The sequence below is a fragment of the Pollachius pollachius genome (assembly GCF_949987615.1).
Source record: "Pollachius pollachius genome assembly, chromosome: 17".
In the NCBI taxonomy this organism is placed as follows: domain Eukaryota; kingdom Metazoa; phylum Chordata; class Actinopteri; order Gadiformes; family Gadidae; genus Pollachius; species Pollachius pollachius.
In genome coordinates this window covers 9,810,591-9,836,657 of record NC_136950.1, presented here as the reverse complement: position 1 = coordinate 9,836,657, position 26,067 = coordinate 9,810,591, and the positions used below count along the sequence as shown (strand labels likewise).

The 26,067-nt window shown below is 47.5% G+C and overlaps 1 protein-coding gene across 4 annotated transcripts in view; it reads left to right on the top strand.

Annotated features, from left to right (window-relative positions):
• Nucleotides 1–246: 246 nt before the first annotated feature.
• ube3c (ubiquitin protein ligase E3C) overlaps nt 247–26,067 on the top strand; it is a gene marked incomplete at its 3' end in the record, with an annotated part of 30,600 nt that continues 4,779 nt past the window's right edge. The window contains exons 1-20 of one of the 4 annotated variants that reach the window (XM_079754255.1): nt 247–293; nt 960–1,049; nt 1,195–1,248; nt 1,420–1,494; nt 2,099–2,242; nt 2,427–2,542; nt 3,791–3,948; nt 4,150–4,303; nt 6,222–6,460; nt 6,908–7,056; nt 7,905–8,092; nt 11,864–11,950; nt 12,930–13,087; nt 13,325–13,551; nt 15,711–15,815; nt 16,266–16,353; nt 18,588–18,685; nt 18,872–19,004; nt 21,280–21,527; nt 25,098–25,310. In XM_079754255.1, the coding sequence (XP_079610381.1) occupies nt 984–1,049; nt 1,195–1,248; nt 1,420–1,494; nt 2,099–2,242; nt 2,427–2,542; nt 3,791–3,948; nt 4,150–4,303; nt 6,222–6,460; nt 6,908–7,056; nt 7,905–8,092; nt 11,864–11,950; nt 12,930–13,087; nt 13,325–13,551; nt 15,711–15,815; nt 16,266–16,353; nt 18,588–18,685; nt 18,872–19,004; nt 21,280–21,527; nt 25,098–25,310 (2,700 nt within the window). In that variant the 5' untranslated portion in view covers nt 247–293; nt 960–983. Of the gene's footprint in view, nt 294–929; nt 1,050–1,194; nt 1,249–1,419; nt 1,495–2,098; nt 2,243–2,426; nt 2,543–3,790; nt 3,949–4,149; nt 4,304–6,221; nt 6,461–6,907; nt 7,057–7,904; nt 8,093–11,863; nt 11,951–12,929; nt 13,088–13,303; nt 13,552–15,710; nt 15,816–16,265; nt 16,354–18,587; nt 18,686–18,871; nt 19,005–21,279; nt 21,528–25,097; nt 25,311–26,067 lie in introns of all 4 variants that reach the window. The other 3 variants (XM_079754253.1, XM_079754256.1, XM_079754254.1) reach the window with 3 other exon arrangements.

The window sequence follows — 26,067 nt, the reverse complement described above, 5'->3', positions numbered from 1 at the left end:
TTGTGAAACTCGTTGGATTCCTTTCTCTGAATTTACACACGCACGCGCGCGCGCACACACGCGCACGCACACACACACACACACACACAAACACACATACACACACATACACACACACACACACACACACACACACACACACACACACGGTCTGTGTGTTGACAATTGTCCTGACCAATCAGCGTCCTGTCCATACCAGAAGCGGATATAGTTGTCTGACCAATGAGAGCGTTGTGTTGTCTTGTAGAAGAGGAGCAGCGAACAGACAGCTGTGCTCTACTGTCCTGCCCAAGGTAAACCACTCACCAAACGGTACTGTTTACCAGAGGATCTCTTAACATAACCTCACATAATGATCACATGTTATAGAAATTATCCTAACATATTGATCACATGTTGAGGATACGAAAACAGGAAGAGATCTCCGTACAGTTAGCCTGGCTCACCAATGGTTGCTAGCTCCGCGGCTAGCAACCATTCATGCTAACGTCAACAAAGACGTCTTAACACATCCCAGGTCGATCACAGAGGCAATATTTGAGCAATACAGTGTCCTTCTAGTCGTGAGGATCGCTCGCCCTTTGCCAGTCTCACGGTCGCAGTAGATGTTCCTTCATCTTACGCTGAGTCACTAGCTAACCTGCTAGCAAAAACTTGCTAGCACTGGAGCTAACCAAGTTATTACATCACAAACATTACCGGCAACCATAGTCAGGAGATCACACACCGACAATATCTGGACTGTTCAGGACACAAGTGTGAGGATACACACTGTCGGCATTTTTGTGCTAGGATTGGATGTTAAGTCACGACAATATCCGCTAGGTTACAGAAGATAGCCTGTCACTGTCCAGTCTGTCAACCTCTGAAACGTTGTACTTCAGTCTTTTGAGTGTGTGTGTTTGTGATTTTTATTGTGGATGTTTCAGAGATTGGGGTATTTTCGTGTCACTACGCAGGCAATCCATGGGAAAGGTCTGACAATGTTCAGCTTTGAGGGAGATTTCAAAACGAGACCCAAGGTTTCCCTGGGGGGCGCCAGTAGAAAGGTACGTCATCAAGACCACGTGAACACTGACTGTCATACACCCTTTTCGTTGTATATTTTTACAATGAGATGACATTTTGAACTGTGACTATGCGGACAGTATACTAGGTCTTTATTGTGTTCAAGTGTGTTGTGTTTCACTGCAGGAGGAGAAAGCTTCCCTGTTGCATCGCACACAAGAGGAGCGCAGGAAAAGAGAAGTAATGATAACATAGCACACACTATTCATTTATTAACAATGGCCATCATACAGTTACAGTGACTTGTATACATTTTGCATTTAATTTTGGAAATATAAGAAGAAAGCCTTCAGAATAAATGGACCAGAGGTTGATGAAAATGTGTGTGTGTACTTTTCTCTTTCCTCTCAGGATGAACGACGGAGACTGAAGAACGCCATCATCATCCAGTCATACATACGGGGCTACCAGGACCGCAAGCAACAGGTATCCACACTCTGCATGATACTACAACTTGATGCTGATACTTATAATTACTACTTAGATACTTATTGCTATGTGTCCACAGTCCAACCTTTAGCCATCCTGGCGCAAGATGATGACCCAACCCTTAACCTGTTCTTTAATGACCTGTCTCTGTACTGTCTAACCCTTACCTGCTCCTTAATGACCTGTCTCTGTACTGTCTATCTCCTACTTGATCCTTAATGACCTGTCTCTGTACTGTCCAACCTCTACCTGCTCCTTTATGACCTGTCTCTGTATTGTTCAACCTCTACCTACTCCTTTATGACCTGTCTCTTTAATGTTCAACCCCTTCCTGCTCCATAAGGACCTGTCTCCGTACTGTCTAACCCCTACCTGCTCTTTAATGACCTGTCTCTGTACTGTCTTACACCTACCTGCTCCATAAGGACCTGTCTCTGTACTGTCTAACCCCTACCTGCTCCTTAATGACCTGTCTCTGTACTGTCTAACCTGTCTCAGTACTGTTCAAGGCATACTTGCTCCTGAATGATCTGTCCAGTAAACCAATATGTCCGGTAGCACAAGCATGTCTAACCTTTACTCGCGTGACCTTTGCGTGCAGCACTCCATCCAGAGGTGTAGGTTTGATGAGCGAGTGGGGCAGATCCAGGTGGGCGGAGCCCAGCAGCTGGACGGAGTTAGCCTCAGCCTGCTCATCAGACAGCTCATCTTCTTCTACAGACAGGGACCAGACGCACAGAGACTGGTCAGTACCTGCCCAGCTCTTATTCCTAAAGCATGGACCATGCATCTTATGTAAGCCCTTCTGCTAGGGTTCATGTTTATAAAGTAGGAATCATACCCCTTATCGAAGCCCACCTGCCCAGGGTTCATTTTGAAAGCACGACTCGTACAGTTTTTCAAGGTGTGTGTGTGTGTGTGTGTGTTAGATCTGGCTGTGTCAGAGCCTGGTGAAACACCATGGGCAGTTTGTGTCTCTGCTGGCGGGACCACAGAGACAGACCTGCCTGTTCCAGATCAAGAGGATCCTGGGCTTCTGCTGCAGGTACGGTACCTGGACCTCGAGATACTAGATCAAAATAGATACAATTTATATAGTGCTTTTCCCAGTGCTCAAAGACGCTTCACAATCGCTTCATAATCTATAAAGCACTTGGCCTTGATGACCTGATACTATCGGACCTTGACCACTAGATACTGTAGGACCTGATCCACTAGATACTATAGGACCTGGAACACTTAATATTATAGGAACTAAACCACTAGATACTACAGGACATTGACCTCAAGATACTAATGGACCTGGACCACTAGATACTTTGAAATATATATATATATATAATAAAATATCTCATCAAAGCTTTATTAGGTTTGCAATCTCCCGCTACCCCATATGCATATCAGTTGACCCAAAGCAAGGCTGATCCCAAGGTGGAGAAACACTGCAGTGGTGTAGATGGAGCTGTATTGAAGTGTGGTGTCCAGAGTTCTGCTGAACTGCAGGGACAAGAGCCTGTAGGGTTGGATGGTGTATAGAAGGTATATATACAGTACATAATAGAGTATGTATCTGTGATGTTCAGGGCTCGGCTTAAAGTGTAATTCTGGTGAAAATTGAACCCAGGGTCTTTTTCGGCCTTAAGATCAATAAAATAAGACCTTCAGACACTTTTTTTCGACAAGAATCAAGTATAGAGCTTGCCCGCGAATACCCTTATGCTAGCGTAAATAATATAATAGAGGAGCCAACATTTATTAAACAGCAAAGTATCAAGAGGGGAGATTGTTAAGTTCTATTTGTTGCTGCCTCTATTATATTATTTACGGTGGCCGGTAATCGACTTGTGTGGACTTTCTGGAAACATGGACCCACCGGTAAGGCACAGACTTGGAAAACAGTCTTTTTTTCAATAAACTTCCAGTACGCTAACTAAGTTGTTGATGCTTAGTTTTATGTGTAGGGACCCTAGTCATGCTACTGCAGAAGCTTGGTGCTATTTTCAGCAATATAAGTGGTTAAAAAATGCAGATTTGGAAGCATGCGCAGTGCCAATAACATGGAAGCCATTTGGGCTGTTGCATTGCTCCGGGCATTTGCGGGCAAGCTGTATACTCGATTATCAATGAAAAAAAGTGTCTAGAGGGCTTATTTTGTGGGTCTTCATATCGAAAAAGACTCTGGATTCAATTTCCACCGGAATTGCACTTTAACTGCAGGGAGGAGAGCCTGTAGGGTTGAATGGTGTAAAGAATGTATACAGCACGTAATAAAGTATGTGTCTGGGGTGTCCAGGGTGCTGCTGAACTGCAGGGAGGAGAGCCTGAACGTGTCGGTTCCCATGAGGATGCTGGAGGTGTTCTCCTCCCAGAGAACGTATCTCCCTGCTCTGGGAGATGCCGACAGCGTGGCGTCGCTCCTGGAGCAGATCTTGCACTCCATGGTCCAGAAAGGTAAGGGAGACCTTTACAGGACCGCTGAGACCCTTTTATCTAAACAGACTTTCAAGTTGCTGACCGCAATCCCAGAATACGATGACAAGTGTGTGTGTGTGTGTGTGTGTGTGTGTGTGTGTGTGTGTGTGTGTGTGTGTGTGTGTGTGTGTGTGTGTGTGTGTGTGTGTGTGTGTGTGTGTGTGTGTGTGTGTGTTGCAGGGTACTACAGGTCCCTGTATGCCCTGGTGAACCACCGCCTGCCGTCCAGTCTGGAGTACAGTGGAGCCCCCTCAGTGCCTTTAGCCAACACCCTCCTGGAACACCTGCTCAGACCCCTGCTCTTCAGCTACGCCTCCTGCACACCTGGGGCCAGGTACGTCTGTCTAACGCCGCTAGCGAACAGGACCAGTGTCTGGTGTGCACTCGTGTCGATGCCAGCTATGCGTTTGTAGGTAAAACCAGCAGAGCTGGGTGGGCATGAGTTTGCTAATGGAAAAGTGGCATAAAAAAACAAAACAATAAACTTGGTTATGGCATTTGCATTTCTGAATTCCCAGACAGGGGTTGTTGAAATAGTGTTGTGAGCTGGGTTTGCACAGCTCGTTTTTTTTTCCACAGCAACGGTGATAGTAACACCTGGATGGTGCCTTTTCAAATGCGTGTGCATGTTAAAGTGCTGTACGTAGACACGGAGAGCCCTCTCTGTAGCCGGAGAGCCTGTCGGAGACCCTCTCCGTAGCTTACGTGCGCATCCAATATTTTTTAACTCCGTCGACGCCATGGACCTATTGGTCGACGCAACGGAGACGGCAAGGGCTGTGATTGGTCCTCCCAACAAAATCAATTCCTGAATCACTTCTCCTGTTTTACTTTGCACATTAATTACTTTGTATATTGTTTACTTTGCACCTTAAGGACCAGTAAAACACCAAATAAGATTTGAAAAGCTTGAAGTTTATCTACAACACTGATTATATGGTTTGTAGTCAACATATAAGATAGATAGGGCGGGCGAATTGCATTGCGTATCCGACATCCCGACGGAGAGCTGCTGAGCGGATTACGGAGTCGGAGTAGTATACTTTGGCTAAACGGTCCGGGTGGAACTCCAACTTCAAGTTTTAAATTCCGCATCGCAAAACAAGCCTTTACATTCGCCATATTAACGCTATGTACGCCACATTTACGAACCGCAGTACACCTCTGTAACCGCACCGAAGTGCCTGTACCGTGACGGTTCGGTACAAATACATGTACCGTTACACCCCTACTAGGTACTAGGTGTTCAATACTACCTACACTTGGCTGATACTGTATTACATACACTGGGTAGTAGGTACTCAATACTACCAACACATTTCCACTACCTTCCTGTAGATTCTGGAGAAGAGGGGAGCTTATAACTTCAGACACTTATTTTGAAAATCCTGGTACTTCCTGTTTATTTATACATGGTTAAACCCTTCTCCCCTCGTTCTCGGACCTCCTATTAGAGCAGAGGAATGTCTTTGTCTCAGGTGTGTGCTGTTAAAATCATCCATTAAGTCCCTCACACAGACAAGCCCTTCTCCCCTGTCCTCTGAGTCAGAGGTGAGTGTGTAAAGGCATGTAGGAGCCGTTTACAGCCGGCCATAAAGGCCTCAGTCTGCTCCATTCACTGTTTACCTCCAGCGCCACACATTCTGCCTGGCAAATGACAAGAGGCCGTGCTTTCTTCTGAGGAGCAGCGAGGCGGGCGTGAGAGGTGCTTGTGTACACACAGGCTCTCGCAGCTCATTATGGGCTATGGGCTGCCTGATGTGGGAGTAGGGAGAGTGAGAGGTGCCCGTCTCTGGCTGTCTCGCTCAAAATACACAATAGGGGTATCCCCATTACATAGACACGTGTGTGTGTGTGTGTGTGTGTGTGTGTGTGTGTGTGTGTGTGTGTGTGTGTGTGTGTGAAGATAGATAGATAGATAGATAGATAGATAGATAGATAGATATAATCTATATCTCTCTCCTCTTTTATATATATTTCTAATTATGGTTTGAATTATATAAATGACATTAAGATGAACTCAGATTCTACTTCAACTACTTTTTATTTAGGTTTACATTTCCTTCATTTTGGCAAAAGTGATAATACCAGTAATAATCCCTGTCTTCTTATTGATATCCCAGTGTCCTCCCAGTCTTCCTAGAGATAATCTCCCAGTAGTCTTCCCAGTGATGATCCCTGCCCTCCTTGTGATAACCCCAATAAAAATCCCAGTGTTCCCAGTAATAATCCCATTGTACTCTCACCTGCAGGCAGTCTGTGTTCGGGGCCTTCACCGAGGACTTCATCGCTGCTCCTCTCACAGAGCAGATCTTCCACTTCTTCATCCCGGCGCTGGCTGACCGCCGCCACGGCTTCCCCTTCGAGGCCTTCCTCGGGGCCCTGGGGGCCTCCGTATGCTCCTCCTCTTCCTCAATAGGCCCCTCCTCCTCACACAGACAGGCCCCCTGGCTCTTCTACTTCGTCCTGTCTGTCGGAGAAAACTGCCTTGGTGAGTGAGTGTGTGGTTAGAGGAAGCGGTGTCACGTCCTTTAATGTCAGCTGTTGGTTGATGTTGTTCATCGTGTTGCATGCTACCAGCTGTCTTAATGTCTAATATTGTATAAAAGCATATAATGCAAGTACAATGTTCCCATTTTTGAGACTTCTGCCAGGCTTTTAAAGTAGATTGTCTTCTGTGACTATTAAATCAGTCTAAGTGATGATTAAAGCCTTCCTGGAAGCATCTGTTTTTTTTATAGTAGAATGCATTTGTATAAACAGGGTGCTTTTTATGAGCTGGAAGAAATTGGGCAGTATCCCATTATGCACTCCTTGCGGCGCTTTATAGAGGAGTGATGGAGATGGATTAGGGCTGTCTGGTACTGGGGTACTGGGGTACTGAGTGCCGTGCAGCAGGACATGTCAGTGATGGAAAGGTGGCGTGTTTCCCCGACAGGTGGTCTCTCAGAGGAGGGTCTCCTGTTCTACTTGGGGGCCCTGAAGACCCTCCTCCCTCTCCTCCCCGTCTCCGAGAGCCACAGCAGACCAGAGGTGGGCAGCGACTCGGAGGACGACGACGACGGCATCATGTCCAGTCACATGCAGGTAACATACCTGGAGGGACACTGTTGGAGGCTGGTAGCGCACCTTGAGAGAGACAGGTGGAGGTAGCTCACCTGGAGAGAGACAGGTGGAGGTAGCTCACCTGGAGAGAGACAGGTGGAGGTAGATCACCGGGATAGAAACAGGTGGAGGTAGATCACATGGAGAGAGAGACTGGTAGAGGTAGATCACCTGGAGAAAGAGAGACTGGTAGAGGTAGATCACCTGGAGAGAGAGACTGGTAGAGGTAGCTCAGCTGGGGAGAGAGAGACGGGTAGAGCTGGCTCACCTGGGAAGAGAGGCAGGTAGCGGTAGCTCACCTGGAGAGAGAGACGGGTAAAAATAGATGACCTATCTGACAGGTCACAAGTCTTACTGGTAGCAGAACACACCTGGTAGAGACCAGCAGAGAGACGGGTATGGGTTGAGGTAGGGCTGGGTGATTAATCGAATTTTGATCGTGATTTTGATTTTAGCGTCAAACGCACACAAAACTAATATAATCGAGTATTCGATTTATTTCTTCTTCTTCTTCTTCTTCTTCTTCTTCTTCTTCTTTATATAGAACAGTTTGATACATATCTTTACATTATTTTAGATTGGAGCATTTTCTATTTGACCATTTTGTGTATTTATTTTTTTTTGTTCTCAGTTACAAAGTGTTATTTGAGAGAGACATGCTGAATAAATACATCATGTTTTCAAACTCAAAAATAATCGTTTGAATGATCGTGATTTCAATATGGACCAAAATAATCGTGATTATGGTTGTTTCCATAATCAAGCAGGCCTAGGCTAAGTGGCGACACTGCTGTCCTAGACCGTAACTCTGCCTCCTCTCCTTTTGCAAGGACGACCGGCGGATGTCTGTGCAGCTGATCACGGAGGAATGCGTCCACAAGCTGGACTCCAAGCAGCAGACCAACGCTCTGCTGAGTCTGGTGTGGAGGGACTCGGCCAGCGAGGAGGTCTTCACCATGATGGCCTCCATCTGCCACACCCTCATGGTCCAGCACCGCCTCATGGTGCCCAAAGTCAGGTGTGTATGTGCTCTATAGCCGGGTTTACCGGCTGGTTGTGTGTGTTAACCGGCTGGTAATGTTGTGTGTGTGTGTGTGAGCGGGGTTTACATGCTGGTTGTGTGTTGTGATTACCGGCTGTGTGCGTACATGAGTTTACGTTTGTGCCTGTGTGTGTAAGTGTTTACAGGCTGATGTGAGTGAGAGGGACAACAGTGGGATCTCTCTATGCTGTTGGCAGGGAGGAAAATTAGCTCCTCTACTGCTGGCGTGTACGGCCTTGCACGCCCCCTCCCCACCACTCTGACTCCTATTACTCTCTTCCCATCTCCCCCGCCACCTCTCTCAATCGCACATTTCTCCACCTTTCTCCCCCTCTACCTCTCTCACTCCCACGCTTCAACACCTCTCTCCCTCCACCTCTCATCCTCTCACCTCCCCACCCCTCTCCTCTCTCCCCCTCAACCTCTCATCCCTTCCCCCGCACTTCACTACCTCTCCATCTCTCTCCCCCCTCCCCCTCCACCTCTTGCCTCCTCCACCTCTCTCCTTCCACCATTTCCGCTCTAGACTGCAATACGTCAGGCATACACAGCCTGATATCTAGTCCATAAGGATGGATAGAGCGGCTGGAGAGGGAGGGAGAAATAGAGAAAACGACAAGAGTGGAAACAGATGGATAGAGGATGTACTCCATATGAAAGTGTCCTCCTTGTTGAAGGTGCCTCTTGTACAGGAGAACATCCACCGGAACACTGTCTGTCTATCTGTCTGGAGCTAAAACATGGAAGCTGGCAGCTTTCTGTGTTTCTGTGTGTAGGATTGACCCCGTTCTACATGGACTCTAGATGGGGGAAGTGTGTGGTTATCCTCAGGTACTACAGAAGCACGCCGGGCGTGTGTTACCTTGAGAGTTTAGATCCTCCCTCCCCCTCCCTTACAGCAGCCTGCGCATGGTGGCTTTTATCATAAATCCTCCCCCGTCCTCCTCCATCATTATCGGGTATCTGTACAAAATAATTAGCTCAGTGAGGAGATGAATGTCTGCTGAGAGGAGGGGATGGCTTTACAAGAGGCTAAGGGGAGCAAATTGCATCCTAGCGGTGATTTACTGTTCAGACACACAGAAGGGCTCTCCGGCCGACCAATGAGGGAGCGGCCTGCTCCTAAATACATACTCCCGCCTACCTCTGCTTTATATATATATTTATATATACAGTGTACTACTAGAACCAAGTCTATTTTTACTCTTTAGTGATTATGCACCATTTACCCTCTAATGAATATAACAGAATGACTTCCCGATTGTAAAATAAAGTGGGGATAAGTGGAAGGGCTTCAGCTAGATGAGTTTGTCCTGGGTGTATGGGGGAGTTTGAGCCATCCTCAGTGTTTGGAGTTAAGCGCTAAGTATCTGGCGTTGTTTACCATCGCTGGATGGGCGTCGCTGTGTGGCACACGGCCGTTAACAGGCTCTGAGATGAAAGAGCAAGCTGGTGTTCCTCTGCTTCGGATCTAGCTGTGAGTTTTAAGGTTGACCTGGGATAATGAGCGCTAATTGGAATAGGAGCACTTTTGGGGTAAGATCTCATCACCAAAGAGTGCTCTCTGTTTTGCTATGCATGGCCACATGGAAGTAAACGAAATGGCATACAAGCTTTGTTTCAGCCAATTAGTGACTGGTTACAGTCTTTCTCCCAAAGGTGGGACAGACTGCCAAACTCTTGCCATCATATTGGTTTTCCATCCCAATCATAATCGTAATGTTTTTATTTTGTGTCTCCCATTCTGCTTTGCTCGCCATTGGTTCCTCAAGCTGTCGGTGCCAGGCTTCGACACGTGTCAAGACAAATCTGCTCACCGGAGCTCAAGCTACCTCCGATTGGTCGGGCAAATTGTTAGGGTCATCCTCCAGGCTTGTACATTGAAAGTCTCACAAGAGAAACTGAGAATCAAGGCTTAATGGGCTGGCATCCAAGAAGTGGTATGTTGAGCGTGATGAGGGTCCCACAGGAAGTGGGATGTTGAGCTTGATGAGGGTCCCACAGGAAGTGGTATGTTGAGCTTGATGAGGGTCCCACAGGAAGTGGTATGTTGAGCGTGATGAGGGTCAAACAGGAAGTGGTTTAGGGAGCGTCTTGAGGGTGACCCAGGCTTTCTGCTGAATCCTTCATTACACTGGAATGAACACACACACACACACACACACACACACACACACACACACACACACACACACACACACACACACACGTGTCTGACTTTGTTTATGACCGTTCATTCCATGATTGAAGTGCAGCTCTGGGTCCTGCAGCATATAAATCAGCTGTCAGCAGGCAGTTAGCACTTTGTTACCCATTTCAATCAAACACCCAGCACCCTCGTTAGCAGAGCACTGGCCCAGAGCACTGGAGCACTAGCCCCGAGCAGTAGAGCCATAGCCCCGAGCACTAGTCCCATGCACAAGATCACTAGCCCCGAGGACTAGAGCACTCGAGCAGTAGCACCGAGCATTAGAGCAGTAGCTCTGAGCACTAGCCATGAGCAGTAGAGCAGTAGAGCAATAGCCCCGAGCACTAGAGCAGTAGCCCCGAGCACTAGCCATGAGCAGCAGCCCTGAGTCCTGCTATTGCACTCCTGGGTCCTGGGTCCCTGACAGATGGTTGGATGTCCCCCTCCCCCTGGAGAGCCACCAGCCCCACAGCCTGCCTAGCCACAGCCTCATCGTCCTGCTGGGCTGTTTCAGTGCTCCAGACCAGCGCACTGGCCCGACGCACGCCTCCCAAAAAATGTAACCTTGCGTCGGGGCAACGCAGCAGCAAGCGCTGTGATTGTTCTGCTCACCAAAACCCGACGCAGAGCCAAGACAGGTTCACGACTGCGTCGTAACGCCTTTGTGGTCATTGCGTTGCGTCGACGTTGAACCCTAACTGAGCCTTTAGTCCTCGCTGCCTATTGTCCACACTATGGTCCCCATGTGGTAACGCTTGTGTGAAAGACACACACACACACACACACACACACACACACACACACACACACACACACACACACACACTTGAACAAAGGGTGTTCACACCTTGGTGCTATGTTCCTGGGAGGCCTGGACTTGGGGCTGTGTGTTTGACCCTGTGTGTGTGTGTGGGGACCTGCTAGCTCCCTGGGGTCACCGGGAGGTCTAGCCATTGTCTGCCAGCGCTCCATTAAGTTAACTGGTGTTCTGCAGGAAGCCGGGGGGCCGGGGGTGTTTATGACCCACGGCTCGTACCGCAGCCACCGAGCAGTTTACTAATGGACGCTACCTGCCCCTAAATAAGACTTAATGGCTCGTTTAATTTAGTCTGCGGTATTAAAACAAGAGGAAATGCTCCTTGTTTCTCCTCTTCCTGTGTTTACGCCGGTCGGCTGGTTAATAGTTAGGTTAACACAGGAGGGCAGCGCTCACAAAGTTCTTTGCCCTCTCGTCTCCTCCACTCCAATCCACTCTCCTCGTCTCCTGGGATCCCTCCTCTTCCTCCTCTTCCTCCAAATAAACTTGTCTTTATGTCTCACTCTTTCAGTAATTGTCATATTTAATTTCAGTTTAACGTGCACTACCCGGCATTTGAGCCACTTTATAGTTGTATCTCTTATGTTTATTATATTCCTATTTCTGTGTTTGTATGTGGACTGTTATATATTTTTTTCCCATTTTTGTTCTATTCTTCCATCTTGAGCAGAGCTATTGTTACAAAAGGTTTCCGTTGGGATTAATAAAGTACTGCATCTGAATCGTGTCTTGTTCCTTTCAGGTTGCTCTACAGTCTAGCCTTCAACGCCCGGTTCCTCAGACACCTGTGGTACCTTATCACCTCCATGACCACCAAGATGATCACAGGGTGAGTCTCCTGAGCGCTCATCTGACAGCGATCACAAGAGCATATCGAAGTACTTCTAAACTAAAATTGAAGGTCAATGCAATTAAAACAAGAACAAATAGATTTAAAGGGAACAAGCAAAGAAGTATTGAAATCATGAAAATAAGTCTTCAATTTGAAATAATTAGGCAAATGATTCCAGTCTGAAGGTGCTTTAAACTTGAAAGCATGTTTCCCAATTTCTTTAAAGATTCTAGGGACATAAAAAAAGGTTGTTGGGTGTGTCTAAGTGAATATGATGTTCTAAATGGCACTAAAAGCTATTTTAAGTCTAAAGGATAGTTCAATTAAATTCATTTTAAGACAAAGAGCAACCAATTAAATTGTCCCCCTAGAGTGAAAGTGCAGCCGGTTAAGTGTATCGTACATGATCAATTATGCAATATAGTATTCTGAGACTAGCCTTTGTTTTATATCTAATAAAAAAGTAATGTGAGGCCTTAAAGTAGTTAAATGTATCCACTTTTTATAAGTGTAGACCCATCAGTTTAATTAATAGTTGTTAATGACAAAGATTATATCTATGGCAAACCTCATACTACAAGACTTCTGCCTGAGATTAAGATTGTTATTTAAAAAGAGAGCTTAGAGCTTTGAATTTTAGTTATAGAAATTCCAGATAGCCTTGTCATCTGCATATAACTGAACTAAACAATTAGTGCCAATATTGGAAGATCATGAATAATAGGTCCATGGTTGATAGTTAGCCTTTAGTTCTGGTTCTCCTCAGGTCAATGGTTGATAGTTAACCTCTAGTTCTGGTTCTCCTCAGGTCAATGGTTGATGGTTAACCTCTAGTTCTGGTTCTCCTCAGGTCCATGTTCCATAGTTAACCTCTAGTTCTGGTTCTCCTCAGGTCCATGTTCCATAGTTAACCTCTAGTTCTGTTTCTCCTCAGGTCAATGGTTGATGGTTAACCTTAAGTTCTGGTTCTCCGCAGGTCCATGGTTCCCCTGCTCCAGGTGATCTCGCGTGGTTCTCCTATGACCCTGGAGGACTCCAACAGGATCATCCCTCTCTTCTACCTCTTCAGCTCCCTCTTCAGCCACTCGCTCATCTCTGTGCATGACAGCGAGTTCTTCGGACATGAGCTCGAAGGTAGCGTAATGCTTGCATAGTATTATCGTGCTCATGTCTCACTTGTAATGTATTGGTAGTGTGCTTGTTCTACATGCATACATAGCACACTTAGCATACTCCTAGCCTATGCATTATAGCACACTTCTAGCATACACATTGCTCACTTGTAGCATGCATAGCATATTCTTATCATACACACAGGCCACTGGCACTATGATACTATTAAGGTAGTAGAGGGTTTTTCTGTTCATCCAGGCAGCAGCCAGTCGTCCATGATGCCCTTCAGCCTTTTAGAGCTGGTGACTCTGTCCCGCTGCCTGAGGGATGCCTGTCTGGGGATCATCAAGCTGGCCTACCCCGAGACCAAGACGGAGCACCGCGAGGAGTACATGGCCGCCTTCCGCAGTGTGGGGGTCAAGACCAACATGGAGGTCCAGCAGCGCATCCAGGCCGAGCAGAAACGCTGGGTCCAGCTCTTCAAGGTGGGGCTCAACACATGGAAGACCGATGCCTTCCTCTTACCCTTCTGGTGCACTACAGCAGCCTCTAGCATGCTTTAAGACTCGGATGCTGGGTCCAGCTCTTCAAGGTGGGACAGGACACATGGCAGACCGGGGCTCTCCCCTTACCCCACTGGTACACTACAGGAGCCTGTAGCATGCTTTAAGACTCAGATGGGTCTGAGAGCAGAAATGCACGGTCCAGCTCTTCAAGGTACAACACGGAGCGTAATTAAGTTAGTAGTGACCAGGCTTGTAACGACCTGGCCTGTTAGCGACCACGCTAACAGCTGGAAGGAGGACTGGATTGCTTGTTTATCCAGAGGCAATGAGGCGCTTAACAGTGTTTCACCCCCCCTGCTCATTTATCTGTGGTGTTCACAGAGGAATCGCTGCTAATTAAGGGGCGGCGTTCGCGCTGCACACCATGATGATGATGATGATGAGGAGTTCAGACGTTGAGCTGCAAATAGGAGGAAGAAAGTGAGGAGTTTGTAAAAGAGATCTTCTGAGAGGTCTCTCCAGTCAGCTAAAACAGCCTATTAAAGAGGGGAAGGGGGTGAGAAGGGCGTTCTCCAAGTGAAACGCTGGATTTACAGTGGGTTTAGCGGTTGTGACGCCCCCACCAGCTAATGTTCCCCAGGTGTCACCAGCCTCCCCTCCCCTTGTCTTTATCGCCACCATTGTCCGGCTATCTATTTAATTGGAAGAAGGTAATTGTATGAAAATTATCAACTAAGCTTGTATTAATATTGCTAATGGAACTTTCCTCTTGGCTGTGTTTGGAGAGGCGTGTCACGCCAGAGTTTGGGAAAGGCCCATTACTGCTTGCACTTAACCCCGCCGGCTAATTAACAAATGCTTATTCATTCCCAGAGTCGGGGCCGAGACTCGCTCGCCGCCCGCCGCCACGCCAACGCTTACAGCGTTCTGCACTCGCCATTATTACCGGCTCCTGACGCCTGCGCCCATCGGCCACGATTGATGGTCCGCGTACGCAAAGCGATGTGCTTTAGAGAAGAACGCATCGATTGGACCATTTAGTGTGGTTGTTATATGGAGATGGGCTCCTCTGGCCCACATGGCCCCCAGGAGACCTTCCCAGTCCCTTCTGCTTTTAGGAACATGGGTGAACGGGGCGGGAGAGTCTCTAGTGGCTAGGGTGTCGGACCCCCGAACTGATGGGTACTAGGTTCGTCACCATGTCCTCAGCCTACCTGTAGGCCTCCTTAAGCATTGTCCTACCTGCTCCTTTTATATGTGAATCTAATCCCTCAAATGCTTCGGATTACAGCATCTGCTCCGTGACTCAATAGTATGGAGATGAGGTCCGTAGTGGATGCACACAGATCGTGGGTTGACCTACATTGACCTGACATCAAGCTAGACCTTAGTCTCTCTTTGACAGAATCAAAGCTCAAAGTTTTCCATTTCCTACTTCCCTCATGCGTTAAAGCAAACCACTGCAGGTCCATGATAGAGTCTGACAAGCAGTAGAAAGCTGTGGGTTGCTGGAGTTCACTAGGTTGTGGCCTAGATGAAATGATGGCTATTACAAAGCAATCCTGTCAATCCTATCAGAAATAAGACCTCTTTATCTTCTTTCAAATCTGACCAAGATCAGTCTGGACTCTCCAGAGCAGACTGGTCTACATGTCTGTATCGAGGTAAATAAGCCATACAGACAAAATGCTATTATTTAGCTATGGTTTATGCTCCTTTTCCTTGTCCTGAGGTCATGACCCAATGGCAAGGCCTTTCTCTCCAAGTCTGATCCCGTTAGCCAATGGCATGCTCCCTCTCTGTGAGCCGTTGGCCAATGGTGTGGTGTCTCTCGTGCCCTCCACGTTCCCCAGCTGATGTCAGCAGTCCTGGCGGGTAATTAACCGCCCTGCCGCCAAGGGGCGGGCCGCTCGTTTTTCTTCTCTACGACCAATAAATGACTCGCTAATGGCCCAGCTCTCAAATTGCTTTTTTTAAGAGAAAGAAAATAGGCCTGATGAAGAGGGAACGGCCAAGCCTCCTTAAGCCATCTCTCTTCATATCTCCCTGCAGTAATGCGTGTTGTCTAATGGGCTTGTTGGCCTTCTTAATAAAGGATCATAAAGGTTGTGTTTGTTGTTGTTGTTCTCCATCGCCAGGTCATCACTAACCTGGTGAAGATGGTGAAGGCCCGCGACATCCGGAGGCCCTTCTGTCCTGTGGGACACTGGCTCTCCAGAGAAGTTAACATCAGAGCTGATCGGGTAGGAGTCCTCCTCCTCGCTCGCTTTATCTCTTTACACCGCCACCTCTCTGTGTCTCTACCTCCACCTCTCTTAACTTTCTCTCTGGTTCTCTCTCTCGTTCTCTCTCTCGTTCTCTCGTTCTCTCTCTCGTTCTCTCTCTCGTTCTCTCTCTCGTTCTCTCGTTCTCTCTCTCGTTCTCTCTCTCGTTCTCTCTCTCGTTCTCTCTCTCTTTCTCTCTCGTTCTCTCTCTCTCTTTCTCTCTCGTTCTCTCTCTTGTTTTCTCTCTCTCGTGTTCTCTCTCTCCTTTTCTCTCTCTCGTGTTCTCTCTCTCTCGTTCTCTCTCTCTCTCTGTCTCTTGTTCTCTCTGTCTCTCTGTCTCTCTCTGTCTCTGTCTCTCTCGTTCTCTCTCTGTCTCTGTCTCTGTCTCTCTGTCTGTGTGTGTCTGACCCCTGGCTCCGTGCCCCCCAGGTCACCCAGCTGTACGTCCCGTCCGCCCGACACGTGTGGAGGACCAGGAGGATGGGCCGCATCGGACCCCTTCAGTCGACACTTGACGGTACGTCATCGGGGGGGGTTAAAATACGCCTCAGGGGGGTGGTATGGAAACGCTGGATAGTTTTCGCATCAATCATGAACTAAAGTATGAGACCACGAGATGTGCTACCTGCCAAAAACAGGTTAATAACAAGTTTATAACGAGTTAATAACGTGTGTGTGCGTGCGTGTGCGTATGCGTGTGCTTAGGCGAGTGTGAGCCACATCTGTTCGGTGTGTTTGTCTGCTGGATCCTCATTTCCTTAAATGGCCGGTGTTCAGTGTGATGAATGGAGAAGCTATTGAGCCGGTGTGTGGTATCCCTGCCTGGGAGGGGGGTCTGGGAGGGAGGGAGGGCTGACGCGACCAGATCACATTGACTAATTGAGCAGAAAATCGAGGTGAGGTGGAAGTGGAGCCGGACTAAGGAGGCTTTTTAGCTGTTGTGGCAGTTCTGCTGGCGGGCTAAACGCTGTGAAGCCTGACTTAAACACAAAACAAACGTGGTCTTAATGGAGCGGGTCGCCGCACGCAGCTCAGTTAATTAAAAGTGTGTATTAGTGTTGGATAGTGAAGAAACGATTGAGCTCTTTTTAATGGCCTGCATGTAGCGGCTGTGGGACAGAGTCTGGGCTGAAGGGATACTTGGTAAGAACCAGCCTGACCAATGGGATTGCATCGTTGATGGAGGAATACTTAACCATCTGAGAGGCGGGATAGTGTACTAGGATGCTCCCAGCTGAAAGGTACTTTGTTCGATCCCCAATCAATACAGTCTAGATGTAGGTTTATTTGAAAAAGACGCCCTAACTACTCATTAATGACCTGTCTCTGTACTATCTATCCCCTACCTGCTACTCATGGTCCTGTCTCTGTACTGTCTAACCCCAACCTGCTTCTTATGGACCTGTCTCTGTACTGTCTTATATACTACTTGCTTCTTAATGACCCTTCTCTGTAGTAATGTCTTATCCCATCCTACTTTCCCCCAAAGCTACGTATCGTGATTTCCTTCCATATACATGTCATGTGTAACATATTCGATAATTAATTTAGATTAAAAAATTAACTACAATCAACATCAGAATGTGAAGAATTAAGTGTTAATGTTCCGTCAGACATCTCTGTATTATTTTGCAGAGATATTTATAGAAAGTAGTAGCTAGACCATCTTGCAATGGCCCTAGAACTACCACTTTGGTCCTCAACATGAGATTGCCATCACTACAGCGTCCAGTCTGCCCTCAGTCCAACTTGAGAGGTTGAAGAAGTAATGATTGCCAGAGTGCATATCCTAACCTCAAAATTACAAAGAAATAGTAAAGCTGGCATCGAAGACCTGTGCATTTCATCATTTCTTACAACGAATGTTGACACCAAAACGTTCTGGTGATGTGATGCCCCCTATTTTGTGGTGGACTAATTTGACAGCTGCCCACATCTTGCCTGTTACCCCTAATCCTAGGTACGGATTAGGGGTCATCCTGCTCTAGGACACTTACAGGCAGACTGTGTACCTGAGGTTCAAACGCAGAACCTCTCGGCTGGGAGTCAAACCACCTGACCACTACTAGACTAGCCTGCCCAGACACAATGCTTATCGCCTCCTGCTTTATCCTAAGGTTGTATGCATATACACATTGTAGCCCAGCAGCTGTGGGTCCCAGCTCAGGCTCGGCCGGCAGACCCCCCACTCTTTGTGTTCTGGGAGGGTGTTGTAGGTCAGGGGTCAGATGTTTGCCTCAATGTGAGGTATTCTAGTGGCTTGTGGGGCCTGTGTGCTGTCGGGGGGCGATAGCCAGCAGGTAGTGCTATGCTAGTTGAACATTAACCTAGCTGTTAGCCACGGCAATGTGAGAATCAACAGGAGGCTGTCTAGACGCCACCTGATCGACCCCTTAAGATTAAACCGCCTCAAGCTTTTACTTATGATGGTTTATGCGGGAGAGCTAAATCTGTTAGATCTGTTATGTGTTAGCAGTGTGAATATAACATGTTTATGACAGGGATGTTGTGTGTATTCACATTTTAATGCTAACCTATTGGCATTCTGTATGTAGGTAATATGTTAGCTTGTTGTCCGTGTTTTCCAGTTTGTCTGGTGCTACAATGTGCTATGTGTGTACAGTGGTGTGAAGCCAACCTTTCACCATGTTGTATGTAATTATCGCAGGCGTGAGGCTACCTTGTTAGCAAGTTGTATCGGTTTCCAGCGGTTGTGAAGCTAACCCGTTTGCGTGCTCTCTGTGTTTCCAGTGGGTATGGAGCCTCCTCAGCTGTCCGTGTCGGAGGAGAGACATCTGGCCATCCTGACGGAACTTCCCTTTGTTGTTCCTTTTGAGGAACGGGTCAAGGTAACGCTAACACTCTCTCTCTCCCCATATATATCCCCCTTGTTAGTGTCCACCTGTCTCTGTCGACAAATATTTTAGGGTGGTAACATGCATTAATTGAGGTTCATCAGCAATGAAACCAGAATGCCCTTCTCCCCCTCTTGTTTGGTAGTTCATGTCCTGACCCATCTGTGTGTTGTCCTTCAGATCTTCCAGAGGTTGATCTATGCAGACAAGAGGGACGTCCAGGGAGATGGGCCCTTCCCCGACGGCATCAACGTCACCATCAGACGGAACTACATTTACGAAGACGCCTACGACAAACTCTCTCCGGAGAACGGTACGTGGGTCAACCAGCTAATAAACCGAGTCGGACCACTTCCGCGTTAAATGAGTGGAAACCAGAGTCACACCTCTTCCATGTTAATCAAGTTGAAACAAGAGTCATAGCCCTTCCATTTAAACTGAGAGGAAACCATAGGCACACCACTTCTGTTCAAACAGTGAGGAAACCAGATTCACACCTCTTACGGTAATCATGCTCCTTTTATTCCGGTGTGGAGGTCGATTTGGTCTCGGTTCTGTTGTCGACGAAAATGGATGTTCTAGGTTGTGGTTTTGATGTACAGATGGATTGGTTCTCTGTCATGGTGGTTTACCGGTTAGATTCTGGTGGATTACCGGTTAGGTTCTGGTGGATTACCGGTTGGGTCCTGGTGGATTACCGGTTGGGTCCTGGTGGATTACCGGTTGGGTCCTGGTGGATTACCGGTTAGGCTCTGGTGGATTACCGTTTAGGTCCCGGTGGATAACAGGTTGGGCTCTGGTGATGGCCCTCACATCCTGCTCACTATTGGTTTCCACTAATCATAATTGTGATTATAACGGAATACATAAAACAGGAATCAATTATTTTAACTCGCCTCCTCTCTTTGGGTTTGGATTGAAAAGGGCCCCTTTGTGGCGCTGTGATTAGAATAAGTAGGGGAATGCTGGGACAGGAGGCGGCATGTATATCATCATGTGTCTATAAGTTATAGACACTGTGATTTACAGCCACAGAACAATCCTGCTGAAACCTAACCTTGTGTCTCTCTTGCTGCAGGTCACAGCCTGCCTGAGGTATTATAGAGGTAGAGATAATAATGCTAATATGTAGCAGGCAAGGTGTAGCGTTTAATGACCTGAACTCTATCCGGTGCTGGGTGTTGAGAGACGTATGATTGAATGAGGGGGCGTACCGTGGTTTATTGTGGTGGGTTGGTGCTAAATTAGGTTTTACTGAGCGGTGTCAGCGACTAAATGACCAGGGTGGAGGATGGACATGATGCTGGGAGTCTTCTACTGTTGACAAACATGTTGATATTGACTATATTGTTTATTGATCATGTTTATTGGCGTGATGTCAACCACTTCTACCGGGATAACCGTTGGCAAAACTGTTGCGCATTATAGGCACAAATGTTAATTATAGATAAAACCAACCTGGTTATACCGGTCTGTACGTGTGTTATGAAGCCAAACCTCATATTGAATGAAATTAGCTACTGTATGCTAATCGCTTCACCACCACCGTGAATCAAATGCTGCTGAGGTTGTAAAGATACTTGAATTAGAATTAGCTCGTATTCTAGATGCTAATACATAACAATAACAAGAAGAGTGCAGCTATAAATGCTACTGATGTAAATAACGGTAGCTGTGGCCAGCAAAACAACAATTGACCTAGCCGTTTTCAAAACAATTTATATTTTAGCATCTGCATTCTTCTAAAATTGTCAACCTAAGATATATATTATAGGTTATTACCATCATCGTTTAACTAATGATATTAAGCTATTGAAACTAAATGGCCTTTAACGCGAGCGGTGGTTTTAACAGTGATTTCCTAAGGGGCAGCCCAGTTTACCAGCTCCAGGTATGATTGAAGTTATGTTCCCACTAGTGCTTTATAGTTCAGCTGACGGCCCGGAGGCCCAGGGGAGCGTGAGGTCATCTGTCCCTGGGCAGAATGCCACCTCACCGGGAGAGATGGATACATTCTGGCCATCTACTTTATTACTCCATAAAAACACCATCTGGTGTTTATCCCTGAGCTCCTGCATCCATCTCTTCACTACCACTCTCCTGGTCATCACTCCAGCCCCGCAGGAAACCTAGGGGGAGGCGATGATGGTGGTGGGGCTAAAGTTAGTGGAGGTGGTGGTGGTGCTGCTGGTGGTGGAGAAGCTAATCAACACAACACCTCCTCCTCTACCAAGGGGTGTGGGGTCCACCAGGGGTCTCTTCTAACCTTCCAGTATTTCCACCTTCGTACCCCACCATCAGGGTGGCTGTCCAAATGGAATCAGTCCCTTTGGATTCAGACAACGGTTCAGTAAAGCCCAAGAGTACAGAACAGAGTCTCTCTTCTTCATGCGGTCATCTCTGGATCCTATGTCTCACGTCTGTCTTCACTGTGACCCTAACCGATGATGATAAAAGACGGGAGACGTCATCGGATATATCTGATGATTTGTATCATATGCTTTTATCAGGTACTATGGAATGAGTGGTGTGAGACCATCCCCGAGGTCATGAGTTGAAGTCTGACCCGGTCCTGTTTGTCTCCCCAGAGCCGGACCTGAAGAAGCGGGTCCGGGTGCACCTTCTGAACGCCCACGGGCTGGACGAGGCCGGCATCGACGGGGGCGGTATCTTCCGGGAGTTCCTCAACGAGCTGCTGAGGTCGGGCTTCAACCCCAACCAGGGCTTCTTCAAGACCACCAACGAGGGGCTGCTGTACCCCAGCCCCACCGCCCAGATGCTGGTGGGCGACTCCTTCGCCAGGCACTACTACTTCCTGGGCAGGATCCTGGGCAAGGTGAGCTCCTGGCCTACCGACCCTGAGAGGAGGTGCTAGGAGGAGGTGAAGGGAAGAGAAGGTTCTAGGATTAGATGGAGGAGGTGCAGGGGAAGAGGAGGTGCTAGGAGGGGGTGGAGGGAAGAGAAGGGTGCTGTGGAAAGGTTTAGGTAAGAGGAGCTAGGAGGAGGTGCTGGGAGGAAGAGGTATAGGGAGGAGGAGGTGCGAGGGATGATAAGAGCTGGGGCTAAGAGGAGGTGTTTGCGTGCGAGCATAGACTCAGAGGAGGTGCTAGGATGGGCTGGTGGTCGGACACAGAAGAGAGGAGAAGATGTTGGGAGGAGCCGAAGGAGGAGAAATTACAGTTTATTTAATGTAGGTAGAGGGAGAAAGGAGGTGCTAGCAGAATACCGAAGGAGATGGAGAAGACACTTGGTCCTAGGAAGAGGTGCTAACAGGAGATGGATGCAGCAGAATGAGGAGGAGCGAGGAGGATGCATGCCAAAGCAGTAGTGTATTTATATCATGTAGAGGGAGGAGTACATACATATATCAGTGTGTTGTCTTTCAATGTCACTGCAGCACTGTGTAGAGACTCAGCTCGGTCCCTATTAATCAACACCCGAATGTCGTTTATGATATTATTAAGGTATGTGGAGCTCAGTGTTACTGAACTCCAGGATGGTTCTGATATTATTACGGTATGAGGAGCTCAGTGTTACTGTACTATAAGATGGTTCTGATATTATTACGGTATGAGGAGCTAAGTGTTACTGTACTATAAGATGGTTCTGATATTATTACGGTATGAGGAGCTCAGTGTCACTGTACTATAAGATGGTTCTGATATTATTACGGTATGAGGAGCTCAGTGTCACTGTACTATAAGATGGTTCTGATATTATTACGGTATGAGGAGCTCAGTGTCACTGTACTATAAGATGGTTCTGATATTATTACGGTATGAGGAGCTCAGTGTTACTGTACTATAAGATGGTTCTGATATTATTACGGTATGAGGAGCTCAGTGTTACTGTAGTCCAGGATGGATAGGATATTTTAAAGGTATGTGGAGCTCAGTGTCACTGTGGTGACTCAGACGCTGGACGTGATCTTGTTGTTTTAAGATGCAATGGTTTTTCTGTCGGCTCCTTCCGCGATGCACGTTATTTATCAGCCGCCTAATGTCTTTAAATCATCCTTAATGCATGAGCTGCTGGTGGCTGTTTACCACACACTGTCATACCACCATGTGACAAGCGGTCACCTCTCAATTAGCCCTTCCATTAGCCGATGATTCCTGCTGCTTGTTTGTGTAGTGATTGCATTTGGTGGGTGCTAAATCAGCCGGCCCGCGCAGACAGGGCATAAATAAGAAGCCAAAGCACGTGGTAATAGCATTTTGATCTGTTCTGCAGTCCACTGGAGCCCAGGACACTCCACTCACCACCTGACCACCTGACCATCCCCAGATTTACACACACACGCACACACGCAGGCCCACATTCACACACGTGCACACACACACACTGTCTAAGCTCCCAGCCGTTAATGGCCAGTCAATTAGGCAGCAACGGTATTAATTAGAATATGACTTTCAATGAACCCTTCCCTAAGCTCCTCTTGGTCCATAAATACGGTGAGTGGCCGTTTGAGGCTGTATTGATGTTTGTTTAGTGCCATTATGGGCTGGATGAGAGGAAGCCTTTATATGGATTGGGATTGCATCACCGCTGGGCGAACAAGGGAGAGCGAGGGCTCCTGGGAGCTGGGAGATTAATATAGTTAATTAATGTCGGAGGCGTGCCATTGTTGTGGGGGTGATGTATGACTGGCAGGCTGAGAGACCGGGGTACTCTCTGGAATGGGATTGACTGCTGGAGGAGCTGCACCGCATCCCTCTTCCTCTACCTGTCCACCAGATTTAAAACCCTCCTACTCTCGATTCCCCTCCCCGCCTGCCACTTCCTGCTGTCTCTTCCTGTCACGTGATATGACGCTCTCGTTAGAAGGTGAGGTTCAGCCGGGTCTGTCGTGTACCCACCAGGACTTCTCCCTTTTAAGAGCAGATCCCTTCCCCGCTGACTGATAGTTATACGGTTTGAAAGGCATTAGATCTTTATTGATACTTAATGTTGTAAATGAAAGACTTTATTTGGCAGCTAACGGCTACACCTGCCGCCCGGCGTTCACCTGCCGGTGACGCCGTTCTCTTTAACGGCGTCCGCGCGGCACTCACTTTTATTAAAACCTCCCGCCCGCCACATTTATTTCCTTCCTGCTCAAGTCATTTTGGCACGATTTCTGGCAATAAACAGCCGTAAATAAGGCGGGTGGCGCGGTGAAGCCCCCTGGCTACAGGTCTCTCTCTTCCTGGCAGAGCGGTATTGACGGCCGCTCGCCATATGCTGGGGGACGCTAGCGGCCCGAAGAGAAATGCTAAGTGGATTATTTTGCATAAAAAACTGAGCGTGGTTGATGTTGTGCAATTAACCTGTGTTTAGAAAATAGGGGAGATTTATGTGCGGCTGTGTGTTTAAGATGCATTATGGAAATGCTTTAGATTTATAATCCATTTAGCTGATGTGCAGAGTGTTTTCAGCCTATCATTTATAAAGACGTGGATATTTTAATGTCCCGGCCAGCGCTTTTTCCCTGTTCCAGTGCATTAGCCGCTGCCTTTATTACTCACCTGCCCCCCCCCCCCCCCCCCCCCCACCGTGGGGTCAAGGTGAGGGGGAGGCGTGGTTAAAGTTTCAGCCCCAACGAGGAACAGGGGGTCGTAGATGGACCGCTCTTGGGGAGTTAAGATCTCATCACCACCAGGTCTTTTGGATCCTGTGTGATTCAGGCTGCAATCAGAGCTCTGAATAAATTAATCTGTTATATTCAGATTTTAAATGCATCATAAATATATATAAATGTATATTGGGAGCAGGATAGTCGTTGTCAGGTTGTTTGACTCCCAGCTGAAAGGCTTTGGGTTCAATCCCCAATGTCCGTAGGCATCCTAGGGCAAGATGACAACGAACCCCTTCCTGCTCCCTGTTCACATGTTTCTGGATTCATTTTGGGTAGAGACTCCTGCTAAATGGCTTACTATATATAAGTATTACACCCCGTCTATTATACAGTGCAGTGGCAGTTGTGAAAACAGTGCCCAGAGCTTGTTGAAAGCCAAGGGAAAGTTGAAAGATTTTAAATGAATCACCCCTCTGGAAAGGTTACCAAATTGTGCTTGTGTTCTTGGAGACTGAGTTATGTGGCTGTTTTATAGCTGTTGGTCGATGTGTGTGTGTGTTTTTTTTTTATAGGCGTTTGTTGACTAATAGAAAATAGATGATATATTGCCGCTGTTTATATCTTGTTGTGTTCTGATTCAGTCTACTCAATGTCAGCCAAATGTCAAACTAATTAAAACTACTTAAATGTACTTAAACTATTACTTTACACTTCTAGTTCTCTAAAGTACTTTAAATCGGATGGGAAGATATTTAATATGTGGCGATGTGAAGTAAAACGTTGTAACTTGTATCCTACAAATATTTAGAAGTTTCATCTTTAAAAATGTGTGTGTGTCTGTGTGTCCAGGCTCTGTACGAGAACATGCTGGTGGAGCTGCCCTTCGCCAGCTTCTTCCTGTCCAAGCTGCTGGGCACCAGTGCTGAGGTGGACATCCACCACCTGGCCTCCCTGGACCCCGAGATGTATCGCAACCTGCTGTTCCTCAAGAGCTACGAGGGGGACGTGGAGGAGCTGGGCCTCAACTTCACCATCGTCAACAACGACCTGGGAGAAGCTCAGGTCTGCTGGTTGAACTCTCTCTCTCTCTCTCTCTCTCTCTCTCTCTCTCTCTCTCTCTCTCTCTCTCTCTCTCTCTCTCTCTCTCTCTCTCTCTCTCTCTCTCTCTCTCTCTCTCTCTCTCTCTCTCTCTCTCTCTCTCTCTCTCTCTCTCTCTCTCTCTCTCTCTCTCTCTCTCTCTCTCTCTCAAACACACACACACACACACACACACACACACACACACGAGAGAGATAGAGCACGTAGAGTTGCTGTTGATTTTCCAGCTCGTTAATCGTCCTCACGCCTCACAGACCAGACTAGCCGCTCCCGAGCACGTCCTCCGCTCTCATCAAGGCCCCTACAAACACCCCCCCCCATACATATACAGACCCACACACACCCCTCAACATAGACACAAACCCACCTCTACACACTGACATACTCTGTCTCTCCTTCCTCTTTCAAACAAACACACACAGTTCCATGGTTTTCACACGCATCAAACACTTCTCCCACACAGCCGGGGGTCTGCGGCTACCCTCTCAGCCCCGCTCCCCTCCTTCCGGCTGTTTGCCGTGCGTCTCCTATTAGGTCCTCTTCAAACAACCTCAGGAGCGCTGGGGGGAGTGAAGGTAAACATGATAGGGGGAACAATTAGTGGGAGATTAGGCACACACCTGGGAGCAGCTGGCCTGGCCGTGGCCTGGCGGGAACAAGATAACGGCTCATTCTGCTACATTAGCACATAATCAGCCAACACAGCATCCTCCACTTCAGT